We start from the raw sequence: 15,924 nt of genomic DNA on the forward strand, positions 1-15,924 counted from the left end.
ATCTGAGGTCACCATTGCAGACGTCAGAGCAGCCTTCACGGAGGTCAACCCACAGAAAAGGGACTGGCTCTGATAGGGTACCCGGACAAGCACTCAGATCCTGTGTGGATCAGCTGGCGTGGATATTCGCAGACATCTTCAACCTCTCTTTACAACAATCTGAGGTCCCTATTGGCTTCAAGACAATGACCATTGTCCCAGTACCAAAGAAAAACCAAGCAGCATGCCTCAATGACTATTGTCCAGTGACTCTGACATCCATCATTATGAAGTGTTTTGAAAGGTTAGTCATGGCACAAATCAATTCCAACCTCCCACACTGCCTGGATCCATTACAGTTCACCTCCCATCACCACAGGTCCATAGCAGGCACCATCTCTCTGGCCCTGCACTCAACCTTGGAACACATAGGAGTTAGCTAAGCTAGACTGGGAGCAAAAACTTTATGGTGAGACAATTGAGGAACAATGGAGAACTTTCAAAGCAATCTTTCACAGTGCACTGCAAAAATATATATCAGTGATAAGGAAGGACTGTGGGAAAAGAGATAATCAACCATGGATATCTAAGGAAATAAAGGAGAGTATCAAATTGAAAGAAAATGCATACAAAGTGACAAAGATTAGTGGGAAGCTAGAGGATTGGGCTAGAAAGCCACAAAAAAAAAGCTACAAAGAAAGTTAAGGTGGATTATGAGAGTAAACTAGCTTAGAATATAAAACAGACAGCAAAAGTTTCTACAAATATATGAAACGAAGAGTGGCGAAAGTAAACATTGGTCCTTTAGAGGACAAGAAGAGGGATGTAATATCTGGAAATGAGAAAATGGCTGCGGCATTGAACAGGTATTTTGTGTCAGTCTTCACAGTGGAAGACACAAATAACATGCCAAAAATTGATGACAGGAAGGCTATAGTTTCTAGGTTCTCACCTACCATCATTATCATGAAAGAGGTAGTGTTAGGCAAGTTAATGGGGCTAAAGATAGACAAGTTTCCTGGTCCTGATGGAATGCATCCCGGTGTATTAAAAGAGATGGCAGGAGAAATAGCAAATGCACTAGTGGTAATTTACCAAAATTCGCTGGACTCTGGGGTAATTCCCACAGATTGGAAAACAGCAAATGTGACAGCACTGATTAAAAAAGGAAGACAAAAAGCAGATAACTTTAAGCCAGTTAGCTTAACTTCTGTAGTAGGGAAAATGCTCAAATCTATCATCAAGGAAGAAATAGTGAGGCATCTAGAAATAAATTGTCGCACTGGTAAGACGCAGCAAGGGTTCATGAAGGGCAGGTCATGTTTGACTAATTTGGTGGAATTTTTTGAGAACATTACATGCATAGTGGACAGTGGGGAATCTGTGGATGTGATCTATCTGGATTTCCAGAAGGCATCTGACAAGGTGCCACACCGAAGACTGCTACGTAAGATAAAGGTGCACAGTGTTATGGGTAATGTACTAGCATGGATAGAGGATTGGTTAACTAACAGAAAGCAAAGAATGGGGATAAATGGGTGTTTTTCTAGTTGGCAATCAGTGACTAATGGTGTGCCTCAGGGATCAGTGTTGGGACCACAATTGTTTACCATTTACATAGATGATTTGGAGTTGGGGGAAAAGTGTAGTGTGTCAAAATTTGTAGATGACACTAAGATGGGTGGAAGAGCAAAGCGTGCAGAGGACGCTGAAAGTGTGCGAAAGGATATAGATAATCTAAGTGAGTGGGAGATGGAGTACAACGTTGGTAAATGTGAGCTCATCCATTTTGGTAGGAATAACAGCAAAACGGACTATAATTTAAATAGTAAAAAATTGCAGCATGTTACTGTGCAGCAGGTAATTAAGGAGTCTCAAGGAGTTGGTTTGCAGGTACAGCAGGTAATTAAGGCGGTAAATGAAATTTTGTCCTTCATTGCTAGAGAGATGGAGTTTAAAAACATGAAATTATGTTGCACCTGTGTAAGGTGCTGGTGAGGTCACACCTGGAGTGTGGCCTCTTTGCTTGGGAAAGAATATACTGGCGCAGGACGGGCTGCAGAGGAGATTCACTGGGTTGATTCCGGAGTTGAGAGGGTTGGCTTTTGAACAGACTGGGGCTATACACACTGGAATTCAGAAGAATGTGGGGACATCTTAAAGAAACATGCAAGATTATGAAGGGAATAGATAAGATAGAAACAGGGAAGTTGTTTCCACTGGCGGGTGAAACAAGAACCATGGTGAAGCATGGCCTCAAAATATGGGGCAGCAGATTTAGGACTGAGTTGAGGAGGAACTTCGTCACACAAAGGATTGAGAATCTGTGGAATTCCCTGCCCAGTGAAGTAGTTGAGGCTACCTCATTGAATGTTTTTAAGGCAAGGATAGATACATTTTTGAACAGTAAAGGAATTAAGGGTTATGATGAGTGGGTGGGTAAGTGGTGCTGAGTCTACAAAAGAAAACAAAAAAATCAGCCATTATCTTATTGAATGGCGGAGCAGGTTCGAGGGGCCAGGTGGGCCTCTCCTCCTCCTCGTTCTTATAACAAAGGCACCTATGTCAGACTCCTATTTATCGACTACAGCTCAGCCTTCAACACCATTATTCCCACGAAACATCTCCAAACTCTGTGGCCTGGGCCTAGGCTCCTTCCTCAGTGATTGGATCCTGAGCTTCCTAACCCAAGACTACAATTAGGAAGGATAAACAACAACACCTCCTCCATGATCATCCTCAACATCAGTGCCCACAAGGCTGTGTTCTCAGCCCCCTACTATATTCCTTATACTGGGTGTATATATGACTGGGTGTCCAAATTTCCCCCCAACTCAGTTTTCAAGTTTGCTGATGACACTACCGCAGTGCGTCAGGTCTCAAAAATGATGAGAAAGAGTACAGGGAGAGATAGAGAATCTGGTGAACTGGTGCAGCAACAATAATCTCTCCTTCAATGTCAACAAAACAAAGGAGATTGTCATTCAGGAAGTGTAGTAGAGAACATACCCCTGTCTACATCAACGAGGACAAAGTAGAAATCATTGAAAGCTTTGTTTTTAGGTGTCCAGATCCCCCCATGCTGATACTGTAGTTAAGAAAGCCCACCAGTGCCTCTATTTTCACAGAAGACTACAGGAAAATTTGGTATGTCAGCTATGACTCTCACCAACTTTTACAGATGCAACATAGAAAGCACTCTTTCTGGTTGTAGCACAGCTTGGTATGGCTCCTGCTCTGTCCTGGACTGTCAAGAAACTACAAAAGGTTGTGAACGTAGCCCAATCCATCAGCCCCCCATCCACTGATTCTGTCTACACTTCCCGTTGCTTAACATCCAGCATAATTAAGGACCCCACGCATCTTGGACATTCTTCCACTTTCTTCTGCCATGAAAAAGAAACAAAAGTCTGAGGACACATACCAACCAACTCAAGAACAGCTTCTTCCCTGCTGCTGTTGGACATTCAAAATGGCCCTATCATGCATCAAGTTGATTTTTCTCTACATCCCAGCTATGATTGTAATACTCTCGATACAATCTCACTACATTTCTGCATTCTCTCGTTTCCTTCTGTACGAATGGTATGCTTTGTCTGTATAGTGCACAAGAAACAACACCCTTCCCTGTATACTAATACAAGCGACAATAATGAATCAAATCAAAATCATATGACAGACCTGCCATCTCAGGAATCAGCCTGGTAAACTTTTGCTGTACTCCCTCTTTAACAAGCTGTAATCGTGACTTCTCACAACACTGGCACTCTCTTCCACACATGGTAACTGCCTGTAAATTCTGACCCTTGTAACTAAAAGTAACCAACTGTTGCTGCATTTGCCGGGGGGGGCGGGGTGGTGGTGGTGTGTGTGGCTGGAATCCTTCATACACTTTTCCAAGTTGTGAGCGCCTGGAATACAGTCACATTTAAAAGAGATTGCTGCCCATGGTATCATCAAAAACAGGCAGTTTTGATGTAGTTCATGTGGTGACTGAAAACGCATTGATTATAGACTCTGGGAAATGAGCTGCCATCATTGTTGTCCAAGATAAGGTCTACAAAAGCCTGAGATTCTGATACCTTCTGCCTTTATCCATTCAGGAAGTCTCAGCAGTATTAACACAAGATTATTAATACACTCGTACCCGAATACACTGCTATAATGCAAAAGAAAACAAAAAAACCACAAACCTTTTGTCTAGATTGCTTTCTTGTAAAGTGCTCCACTAAAAGTGATGAAAGCATTTTCTCCATTTTCATTTCAAAGACACTAAAGGAACAGAAAAAAATGTCATATTTTCCACCAATATTAGTGGTAACATAATACTGTTAAGAGAGATTTAGTTTAAACCTAGGTGCATGTGCATGGGAATAGGGAAGAGAACACGATAGGGTTCACTTGACCACCAGACCAAGTTGTTTTTGCACCAATCCCATTATCTGTGAAATTTTACCATGTTATGATCACTCTTACCTACAGAATAATTTACTATGAGGTTATTTATGAATTCTGTTTCGTTATACATTACCACATGTTCCCAGGTTGGTTCCAGAAATATCAATCTAACAAATTATCCCAAATATCTGCACATCCATTTAATGCCTCCAGATTTCAGCACCTAGGTCTCACTGTCTCTATTTCCTTCCCTTTTTGTTAAAAGGTCAGAACACCTCCTCACTCTTTGCACCGACTTCCTTCACTTACCAAACTCTTAGATTTAAGCACTCAGCCTCACTGCACTCAGTCTCCAGCTACACTTCCATATGAATAAAGGTAGTCTATTTTGCTATTCTGATCCTCCTCACCCCCATAAAGTTAAAGTTTATTTATTGTGACATTAACACTGCAATGAAGCTGCCGTGAAATTCCCTTATTTGCATACTCCGGTGCCTGTGCGAGTCAATGCACCTAACTAGCATGTCTTTCAGACTGTGGGAGGAAACCACAGCACCCAGGAGGAAACTTACGCAGACACGGAGAGAACATGCAGACATGTTCTTTTGCATCCTCGTGTCCTTATTCCCTATTTGGTTAGTGCTTTTTATTTCTCTACTATGTTATTCTTTTCTTTTCTCATTTTTAATTTGTAGATTGCCCCCTTTGTCCTTCTTTAACATTAAGTTATTCAACATCCTGTATTAGGCTGTTGTAAGTCCATATTTCCTCATTAACTATGTATGTGTCAGGGGTACATTTAAGTGAAATGTACTGTATGACAATTATTGTGAAAGGTTAATGAAAACATCATGGATTAAAATGGTGGGGAGGAGGGGGTAATAGTGATAGCACTGATGATTCCATGCCATTCTCTCCTGGCAGCCTGCCAGGCACCAATCTCCAAGATATTTGAACTGAATCACAGCAGGGAGCCATCATCTGAGTGCCCGTGCCAGGCTGAAGCCACACTTGTCTGGATGAATCAGTGAATGAGCAATCATAGAGTTGAGAAATTGCGAGGCTGGCTGTGGAGCTTCTGTGAGCAGTTCACAAACAGAGCATGATATACGTGATACAGCAAAAAGGGTGGTAGGGGGGTGGAGACAGTGCATCACAAGATTCTTCAAATTTATATTCAATATAAATGTTGTGAATTTAAATCTACCATAATCACTAAATTAAAATTCTCCCCAACACCAGGGGGAAAGAAAAGAGAATAATGCACAGTTTCTCAACTGCTGTGCAAAAAGATTTTAATTGTAATTTTGATTAGAATTGCTAATTAAAAATGGTCATAGGCCATCCTGACCAGCAATAAGTGCAGCCCGAGGCAAAAAGCCAATGGCACTGACAGCAGCAGGATAGCAGGTGGTCTATTCTATTGACCTGCTCATCCTTCTTCCGGATTGGAGGAAATATGAAAGCAAGGCAGGAGTCCAGATTATTCAGTTACAAGCTCTGCTGATTTATGTGTTTTACTGCAATAAAACTCTCATCAGAACAGGAAATGCATGTGCACCTTTAAGTCTTCCGCGTGAAAAAAAAAACAAGCAAATTTCCACGTATAACAGTCTACTCCAGGTCACTGCTTCATTTAACACATCCTTTCCAAGCACCTGAAAACCCAACAGCTTCATGCTGCCCCAAGACTTCCCTCCCATCCTCCTACACTTTTAGTACTTAGTACTGTTACAAGTAGGCTTACCTTAACACTGCAATGAAGTTATTGTGAAAGTCCCGTAGTTGCCACACTCCGGCGCCTGTTGGGGTACACTGAGGGAGCATTTATTATGGCCAATGCACCTAACTAGCACTTCTTTTGGACTGTGGGAGGAAACCAGAGCACCCAGAGGAAACCTACATAGGAGTGCAGAGGAGGTTCACTGGGCTGATACTGGAGATGAGGGGGTTAGACTATGAAGAGAGACTAAATAGACTGGGTCTGTACTCGTTGGAGTTTAGAAGGATGAGGGGTGATCTTATAGAGATGTATAAGATAATGAGGGGGAGGGATAGGGTAGAGGTAGAGAGATTCTTCCCGCTCAGAAAGGACAGCAGGACTAGACGACACAGCCTCAAGATAAGGAGGGGAGGGCAGTTTAGAACGGAGTTGAGGAGGAACTTCTTCACTCAAAGGGTGGTGAATCTCTGGAATTCTCTGCCTGTTGAAGTGGTGGAGGCTACCTTGCTAAATATATTTAAGTCCTGGGTAGATAAGTTTTTGGTAGACAAGGGAATTAAGGGTTATGGGGAGAAAGCAGGAAAGTGGAACTGAGCCAATTCAGATCAGCCATGATCTTACTGAATGGCGGGGCAGGCTCGAAGGGCTAGATGGCCTATTCCTGCTCCTATTTCTTATGTTCTATGTAGACACAGGGAGAATATGCAGACTCCACACAGACAGTGACCCAAGCTGGGAATCGAAGCCGGATCCCTGATGCTGTGAGGCAGTCGTGCTAACCACTGTGCCTTCACATTGTAGTACACATGGGCCAACCACAACTTCTGGATTTCTCTTCGGTTCTATTCACTGCTGGGGAAGGTCTGCCTACCTGGATTTACCCTTCACCTAGGTTTTTCAAATTAAAGGGAACCACGTTTAGCAGCTATCCTATACTCATCCACATTATTTACTGATTTAAGCACATACTGGCTCAATTTTACAGAAGCCCATGAACAACCACCCACACACATCTGCTGCTCCAAGCTGGTTTCAGTGATCTTTACACTCAGATTTGCTAATTGAAGAGAAACTACAACAGTCAACCCTTCTGCAAAAGTAAAAACAGATTAAAAACCCTGCTTACAAAATCCTGCTTTACAAATAAAGACTGTAAGCGACTTTTTAGTTTTGTTGATAACATCCCTGTTAGAGACTTGCTTCTGTATTTTATGCTGTTGCTATTAATAATCATTCCCACAAACCCCTGCTACTGACACACCAAGATGCACACATTATTGTTGCCATCAACTAGAAGCAGCTTTCCCCTCTTTTGCACAAATTACTGACACCAACTCTGCAACACTTTTGCAGCTCTTTTTTAAAATCAGTTCTAAGTAAATTGAGATAAAATTCACTCCAAACAAACAAAACACTAACTCCCTCCCTGAAAACACCAGGTTATTGTGTCTACCAGCCAGTTTTCAACGATATACTTGAATTACAGAAATTCGATTTCACCATGGAACAGCTTTCAATTTCTTTTCAGTACATTGTTGAAAGAATCAAATGGAATTCTGCACCTAAACTGCAGCCACCCAGGAATTTAAGAACCAAAAACAACATTTCTAAGCAACCTGGCAGGCAATTTTAGACCAACCAGATAATCTTTATGGACAGCAGCTGAGTGCTGAGGTAATTAATGGTAAACTTTAGAACTATGTTATAGAATGGGTGACTTGGTTATTTTTACAAATAAGCACCAAGTATTATCCAACAATGAGCACTGGGGACAAAATCAGCTGCTACACAGAAAGGCTTGCATTAAATGGTGCCTTTTGTGATAACTGCATTCCAGCAAATGAATTACTTTCAAAATGTAGTCAATATTATAATGGAGGAAATGGGCAGCCATTTTGCACACATCACACTGCCACAAACAACAATGCAATAATGACCAGATAATCGGTTTTGTAATGTTGATTAAAGGATAAATATTGGCTTGGACATCAGGGATTAACACTCCTGTTCTTTGAAATAGTGCCATGGGATCTTTTACATCCATCTGAGTGTGCAGATGGGTGCAGAGAGTACAATTTTGTATCTCATCCAAAAGACGGCATCTCCGACAGTGCAGTACTCACTCAGTGCTGCACTGAGGTATCAGCCTTGATATTGTGTTCAAGTCCTGGAGTGAAACTTGAACCCACAACCTTCTGACTTAGAGCCAAGAATGCTATCAAATGAATGACAGCAGACTCCGTAAAACATGTAAAACTTTGTTGTGTTAAGTGCAATTTCTTGATAAGATGTATTCCATAATTATTTGTGGGTGTATTAATTATATATTTTTATGTTGTTCCTTGTGAATTAAACACTGTAAAACTGCACTGATATGTGTCATAAAGAGTATTGTAAAGGTTTATGTTGCGACTCTCCTGCTAGGTATAGAACAGAAAGCTTATAGTGGCTTCCAGCAGTTTGCGACAAAAATTATAGTCCACGTTTATAACCACGGTAAGTCACCTGTCCTGGGAGTACCATAAGGAAGCACCAAACTGAAACTAGGAACTTTCCCATAAAGATGGGGGTAGAGGCATTCCGGATATTAACATATGTTCTAGCCATCCATTTCAAAATATCCCACACAGCAGTACGAGAGCAAGATATCGGGCTATAACTGGCAAGACCAAGGGGACTAATGAACAAAAATACTTTAAAAGCAGGGAGGCTTTGGGTTGAGAAAACAAGACCAATTAGATCAAGATATTGGACAAATCCACAATATTTATGACAATCTTGTCCATGATGTAAATGAATTTTCAATACATGGGAAAACTTTTAAAAAAATTCTTCTTTCCAAAGTTAAACCAGATTACTTAAAGAATTTTGTTCTGACTTTACCCATTGCAAGAAAAAAAATTACCTTCCGATTTATCTTTATTTCAATAAAAGTTATAGAGGGAGTTTAGGCACTGCAGACTACATTGTACACATGGACAAGCTAGGCAGCAAGCCGATGACAGCTGAGCTTGCGATCAGTGCTGGGAACCATACATGCCTGACTCAGTGAATGAATGAGCGGACAGTGAAAGCTGATGAATTGCACCAATGATCCATAAAGGCAGTTTGCAGCATGGTGCAACACACGCCGTCAAAATAAATTGCTGTCCAGTATTATAAACAGAGCATTATGAAGACAGTTCTGACAATTTAATTTAAGATTTGGGCCAAAAACCCAGTGTGTAGTTTTTTTTTGCCTAGTGCAGAGGACAGTAGCAGAATGTTTTTAAGGGATTTGCAGTTCGCATCACCTTTGCAATATAAGTGCTTAAGACAAGACACTGACCAACACAAATATAAGACTCCTCACTCAATAAGCAGGGGATTACCAAATGACATAATTAAATAACAAGTGCTGGTGCAACACCTTTATGTAAAAGCACTTGCTCAACGTCCTTGGCGTAGCATGATTTTGTCAAATTCCAAAGTACACTTCTGACACAAATTTATTGAACTGGTGTTACTTTGAACTGGTGCTATTGTTAGTCTGAGTATGCAGTACTGTGCATTGTAACAGTCACATTCCATCAGATTAAACAGCTCTGGTCCCAAGAATGTCTTTCAAAATGATAAAAAAAAGCTTGCAAGACTGGAAAATATGCTGCTCCATGGAATTCAGGGGCAGAAAACAAAAGCATAAAAAGTTCACCATTGAGCTAAACCTATTCTTGATTCCTGAGCTTTCAAAGTAGAATCCAAATTCCAACTTGTTTTCCTGTTCCTAAGTCCTTGAACATGTTGCTTCCCGAATCCTATCCTTATCTGGTCTGGCCTACACGTGATTCCAGATCCACAGCAATGCAGTTGACTCTTAGCTGCCCACTGAAATGGCCCATCAGGCCACTCAATTCAAGGGCAATTAAAAATGGGTAATAAATTCTGACCCAGTCAGCAACACCCAAATCACATAAATGAATAATAAAAAAACTTCCTTGCATCTTCATGTTTCAATCTCTTCAAATCAGGTTTCCGACTTTATCATAGCACCAAACTTACCTTAAAAGTCACAAAGCATTGTGACTGTGATGCATCATTTCTCCCTTTCCTCCTAAACATCACTGCAGGCTTTGGTTAGCCACACTATGTTCTTCTGCTGCCCGTCTCCTGTTACCTGGATTTTTGGATTTGCATTCACTTGGCTGCTCACATACCTGATTGTAACCAGATTATTTTTCTTCTTGCCCAGGTCAATTATTTTTAGAGCTCCCCAAGAATCTATCTTTGGCCCCTCCACTTCCTTATCCTCACTATAAATGCAAGATATTATAATGGAGTCAGTTCACATGTATACTGATGACATCCAGCATTGTCAGACTGGTTGTCCAATGAGCTTCAACTTCCTCCTTCAAACTTTGGAAAGACTGCGGTCATTGTCTTTGGATTCTTCCATAAACTCCATATCTTCAGCAGTGATTCCACCCCCCCACCCCTCTAAACATCGTCACAGACTAAGACAGACTATTTGTAATCCTAACACCTTATTTTAACCCTGTGACAAGCTTTCAATCCCATATATTCTCCAACTCAAGGACTGCCTATGTCCACATTTGTCACATCTCCTGCCTCCTGTAATAGTATTGTCACTGGGCTGGCAATATAGAGACCAAGAGTAATATTTTGGGGATCCAGGCGCGGGTCCCACCATAGTGAAATTCACAGATGGTGAAATTTGAATTCAATAAATTAAATCTGGAATTAAAAGTTTAATGATGACCATGAAACCATTGTCAATTGTCATAAAAGCTCACCGGTTCACTAATGCCCTACACGTGACTCTATATCCACAGCATTATGGTCGATTCTTAAATGCCGTTTGGGTGGCACAGTGGTTGGCACTGCTGCCTTGCAGTGCCAGGGTCCCAGGTTCAATTCTGGCCTTGGATCACTGTCTGTGTGGAGTATCCACATTCTCCCTGTGTTTGTGTAGGTTTCCTCTGGGTACTCCAGTTTCCTCCCACAGTCCAAAGATGTGAGGGTTAGGTTGATTGGCCATGCTAAATTGACCCTAGTATCAGGGAGATTAGCAGGGTAAACATGTGTGGGATAGGGCCGGGATGGGATTGCGGTCGGTGCAGACTCGATGGGCCGAATGGCCTCCTTCTGTGGGGATTCTATGAAATGGCCTAGCAAGTCACTCAGTTCAAACGATGCCCACATCTCTTGAAAGAATTTCAAAAATTCCTAGTTTCCAAACACCTCCAATTTAAAATTCTCAACCTTGTTGACATTCCTTCAAGGTATCACTCTTCCCAATCTCCGACTTCCTTCATCGCTGTTAGCAATTTCAGTTATTTCCTTATTTTCTCTGTTCCTCTCACGCTAGCTATTTATGCAACCACTCACCTCCATCCACCAGTCAGTCGCGCTTCCCTCTTTAAACTCTGCACTTACCTCTCCTTTTAAAAAGGCCACTTTCAAACCCAACTGTTCATCCCTAATATTTCCTTCCTTCTTTACTGTCTGATTATGTCTTTTTATACTTTCAATATAACATACAGCCACATAGGGTGCGGAAATTCAGACAAATTCCCGATGCAAGGTGGAACAAAGCTCTCTTATTCTACTTTGCTTCTACTGGCCAGGCCCAGATACTGAATTCAGGCAAAGTTTATACAACTGTCATCACAACAGTGGTATAAACGCAGGCTTAGATACATCTAAACTCTAAAATACTACACAATTTGCTGTTATTGTCAAACTGGAGAAGTTTCAATTTCTGTTCAACAATTTTTCTTTTTTTGGGGCAACTAACCATCCACATAATAGTACACAGCAGTTGATATTGGCAAGGAACAAGGTTAGAGAAATCTCACCCAAGATTTGGTTGTGCTTAAAGTCAACACACACTTGGCATCGATAACAGTTTCAGACTATTTTCCAATATAACCATCTCTTCCTTTGAAAATTAACTAAAACACAAATTCAGCAAGAACAAACACTCGGCTGCACCAAGGCTTCTGTAGTTGTAGGACAATAGCTAATGATTCAGCATTATTTACTACATGCTAGGATGCAACTTCATTTTAACTATGGTTTTAGATTTCACACAGTGCCATGCTTTAGGGGCTTCAACAGACATGGAAAGTTGATTTAACTTTCCTATATAATTTTCAAATTAAATCTCACGCTGCTGCAAATGATTAGGCACCAGATCCTGAGTATTCCAGGGTCCTAACCACAAGGCTGTTGTCCGAGTTTGTCATCTGACCAAACGCATCCCTGGAGGTTTCATTACAAGACTTACCCCCATGCCCCAGTCATTCATGGCCAACATGTTTGACCTTAGTCATAGACTTCAGTAAGCGTAGTGGAACAAACTTGTCCCCGAATACATTAATGGGAATGAAGTAGAAATGGTCGAGAGCTTCAAGTTTTTAGGTGCCCAGATGACCAACAATCTGTCCTGGCACCCTATACTGACACTATAGTTAAGACCACCAACGCCTCTACTTTCTCAGGAGACTAAGGAAATTTGGCATACTAGGTATGACTCTCACCAACTTTTACAGATGCACCATAAAGCACTCTTTCTGGTTGTATCACAGCTTGGTATGACTCCTGTTCTGCCTAAGACCGCAAAAAACTACAAAAGGTCGTGAATGGAGCCCGATTCATCATGCAAGCCAACCTCCCATCCATTGACTCAAATTGGGAAGGCTACACTTCCCAGTGCCTCAAAAAAGTACCCAGCATAACTAAGGACCCCACACACCCTGGACATCTTCCATCTTCTGTCGGGGGAAAAAAGATACAAAAGGGCAGCTTCTTCCCTGCTGCTATTAGGCTTTTGAACGGGTCTATCTTGCACTAAGTTGAATTTTCTCTACACCCTTGCTATGACTGTAACACTACATTCTGCACTCTTTTCCTTCCCTATGAATGGTACGCTTTGTCTCTGAAGCACACAAGAAACGACACTTTTTGCTGTACGCTAATACGGGATAATAATCAAAATTATGACGCACTGCATTCCTATACCAACTGCAAAGCAAAAAGACTCATTATCTAAATGGATGATGCTTGACCTTCATTCCAACAACCTTTTCTCCCCTGTCCATTTTCAATATTTTTACATTTGATAAAGAGAAATATTCAAAGAAAATTTTTAAAAAACCCTCTTTTTTGATGCCCCTCTGATTTTTCTCTAGGGTTGTACAGAGTAGTGTCTTGGAGATTGATCTTGAATTCCTGAAATCCCAATCCTGGAGGGCTGGTGACCCTACTGCTGACAGGTCAACAAGCAACTGTACCAGAAAAGGAATTCTCCCCAACAAAATAGCTTCAACTAATTAAAATGTTGAATAAAACAGTACCAGAACTTCAGAAAACAAATGTTTTTTCCTGTTTGATATGACTGACCTGATATAGTGAGACACAAGGATATTTGCATATTCTGCTTCAGAGGGAGTGAGGAAAAGGAGGCTATTTCCACAGGACCCAATCCGGGCTGTCCTTCCCACTCTGTGAACATATTCTGCAGGCGAGGTTGGAGCATTATACTGAAAAAGAGAGGAAAAAATGGTTTTTAATCTTTATTCGACTCCCCAAACCAAGGCTAAGTGAGGTTAAAGCTCTCTCCTTTTCTAAATAATGGGACAAATTTCCAAAGGGCCTGCAGCTGCTTCTTACCCATTCTGTATCAATTTGAAGATCATAGAACAGACGAAATAGGTAAATCGATCATTGTGTTTCAAAACCTACCAGATTCTCTCTCCACTAATTTGCCACATGCTGTTGGTTTCTTCATGTAATAGGGTTCACCTTTTACTTTCAGTGGTATAACTAACTTTGTAAGTCCTTTTTTCCCATCTGGGGATTTACTGCATCAGTTGAAATTTTCAAAACTGGGCAGAATGGATTTTTGTTAGGTAAGCTTACTGAGGATCGATAGATAAATGGACTTGAAGTGCAGATCAACCAGAATTTACCAGAGGGGTAACAAATTTAAAACACAGTTGAAGAGAATCTACTGCTCCTAAATTGTTGTGAAACTGTGGAATCCACTGCTCCGAAGTGTGATGGATGTTGGGATAGTGGAGTAAATTTAAGGAGGAGTTAGACAGATTTTTAATTAGTAATGGGTTGAATTGGCTGCTGCCATGTCAATGAGGCAGCAGTGGTCTCATTCTTCCACAAGTGGGAATCTAACTGAAACCAGCAGGTTCCTGCAGGTAGTTACAATCCCCCAATGACTTTTAAAATGTAACTCTACAGAAATGGAAAAACTAAGCGCCAATTACAATCCTCCTCAAGTGTCCAATAAATTCACACACCTGCTGGAACAAAAAGTTAATTAATGTCTGTAGAGCAGTATTTGTGTGTACCTGTGCAATGGCTCAAGGATAGAAAAAAAAACTTGTTTTAATTACAAAGCACTATATATTTTGAAAGCACCGTTCTGGAGAAATAAGAGCAAATAATCTTGTGCTTTTTCACCAATTAAGGATAGGCCATTCAATTACTCAAGTTTGTTCTTCCATTCATAAGATATAAGAGCAGAATTAGGTCATTCGCCCATCAAATCTGCTTCACCATTCAATCATGGCTGATACGCTCCTCATCCCCATTTTCCTGCCTTCTCCCCATAACCAATTAAAAATCTGTCTAACTCCTCCTTAAATTTACTCCACTGTCCCAGCATCCATCGCACTTTGGAGCGGTGGAATCCACAGTTTCATTATCCTTTAGGAGAAGTAGATTCTCTTCAACTGTGTTTTAAATTTGTTACCCCTCTGGTAAATTCTGGTTGACCTGCACTGCAAATCCATTTATCTATCAATCATCAATAAGCTTACCTAACAAAAATCCATTCTGCCCAGTTTTGAAAATTTCAACCGATGCAACAAATCCCCAAATAGGAAAAAAGGAGACCCAAAGTTAGTTATCCCACTGAAAGTAAAATGTGAACCCTATTACATGAAGAAACCAACAGCATGTGGCAAATTAGTGGAGAGAGATCTGGTAGGTTTTGAAATGCACAGAATGAACAATTTATTTATTTAATCTGTTCTATGATCTGCACATTGATACAGTTTTGGGGGAGGCCATTCAGTGCAACATGCCTGAGCTATTTCTTTGAAATAATTGTCCAATTCATCTCATTCCTCGGTTCTTATTCCCAAATCCTGCATTTTTTTAAGTTTGTGCCCAATTTTTAACATACATATACAGCATACCCATATTTCAAATGGTGCAAGTAATTACAATATCATAGTCAGGTACGTAACTATGCTTAGACACTCAATGTCCATCTGATTCCTTTAGTTAAAGAGCAATCCACTGGTTAACCAGATAAGCTGAAAACCAACACCCACCTGAGCAGCAATTATTATCGCAACAGGAAGCAGATACTAGACTATAGGAAATCACTATGAAGTTGAAGAATAATGAGATACTGTGGCTTTAAGCACTGTTGATGAAGGTGCAACAATGGTGAGGTTAATGAGGGGTCAGCTGGATAGAGGTGCAAGATGCCAGATTCCCCTCCTGTAGTTGTATAATACCAAGCCCTAGTGGGCCTGGTTTTCAACCAAGGTTACTGAAACATCAGCACTGTATTTCAAGGTTGCATTAAATGTACACACTGTTTGAAGGTAGCCTGTGTAGCACAGGGGAGTCCAATACCCATGTCCTCATCATCTCTCACAAGTGACATTAATGCAGGCAGTGGTTCTCTCCCTGTAATCTGAATTGACAAGTGTTACAACTGATTATACCAAGAACCTCAGCAACTTCACAAAAGGATCAAAAGAATGTCAGAATGATCTGTATTCAAAATAAAT

At 40.9% G+C, this 15,924-nt stretch overlaps 1 protein-coding gene across 1 annotated transcript in view; it reads right to left on the reverse strand.

Moving 5' to 3' along the window:
* Positions 1-15,924, reverse strand: part of ddx31 (DEAD (Asp-Glu-Ala-Asp) box polypeptide 31) — a 120,724-nt gene that overhangs the window by 58,971 nt on the left and 45,829 nt on the right. The window contains exons 16-17 of the mRNA XM_080211965.1: positions 13,502-13,641; positions 4,173-4,251 (exon numbers count right to left, since the gene is read on the reverse strand). Coding sequence (XP_080068091.1) covers positions 4,173-4,251; positions 13,502-13,641 — 219 coding nt within the window. The remainder of the gene's footprint in view (positions 1-4,172; positions 4,252-13,501; positions 13,642-15,924) is intronic.

This window comes from Carcharhinus amblyrhynchos, chromosome 25, assembly GCF_965287045.1.
Source record: "Carcharhinus amblyrhynchos chromosome 25, sCarAmb.v2.hapA, whole genome shotgun sequence".
Classification (NCBI taxonomy): Eukaryota; Metazoa; Chordata; class Chondrichthyes; order Carcharhiniformes; family Carcharhinidae; genus Carcharhinus; species Carcharhinus amblyrhynchos.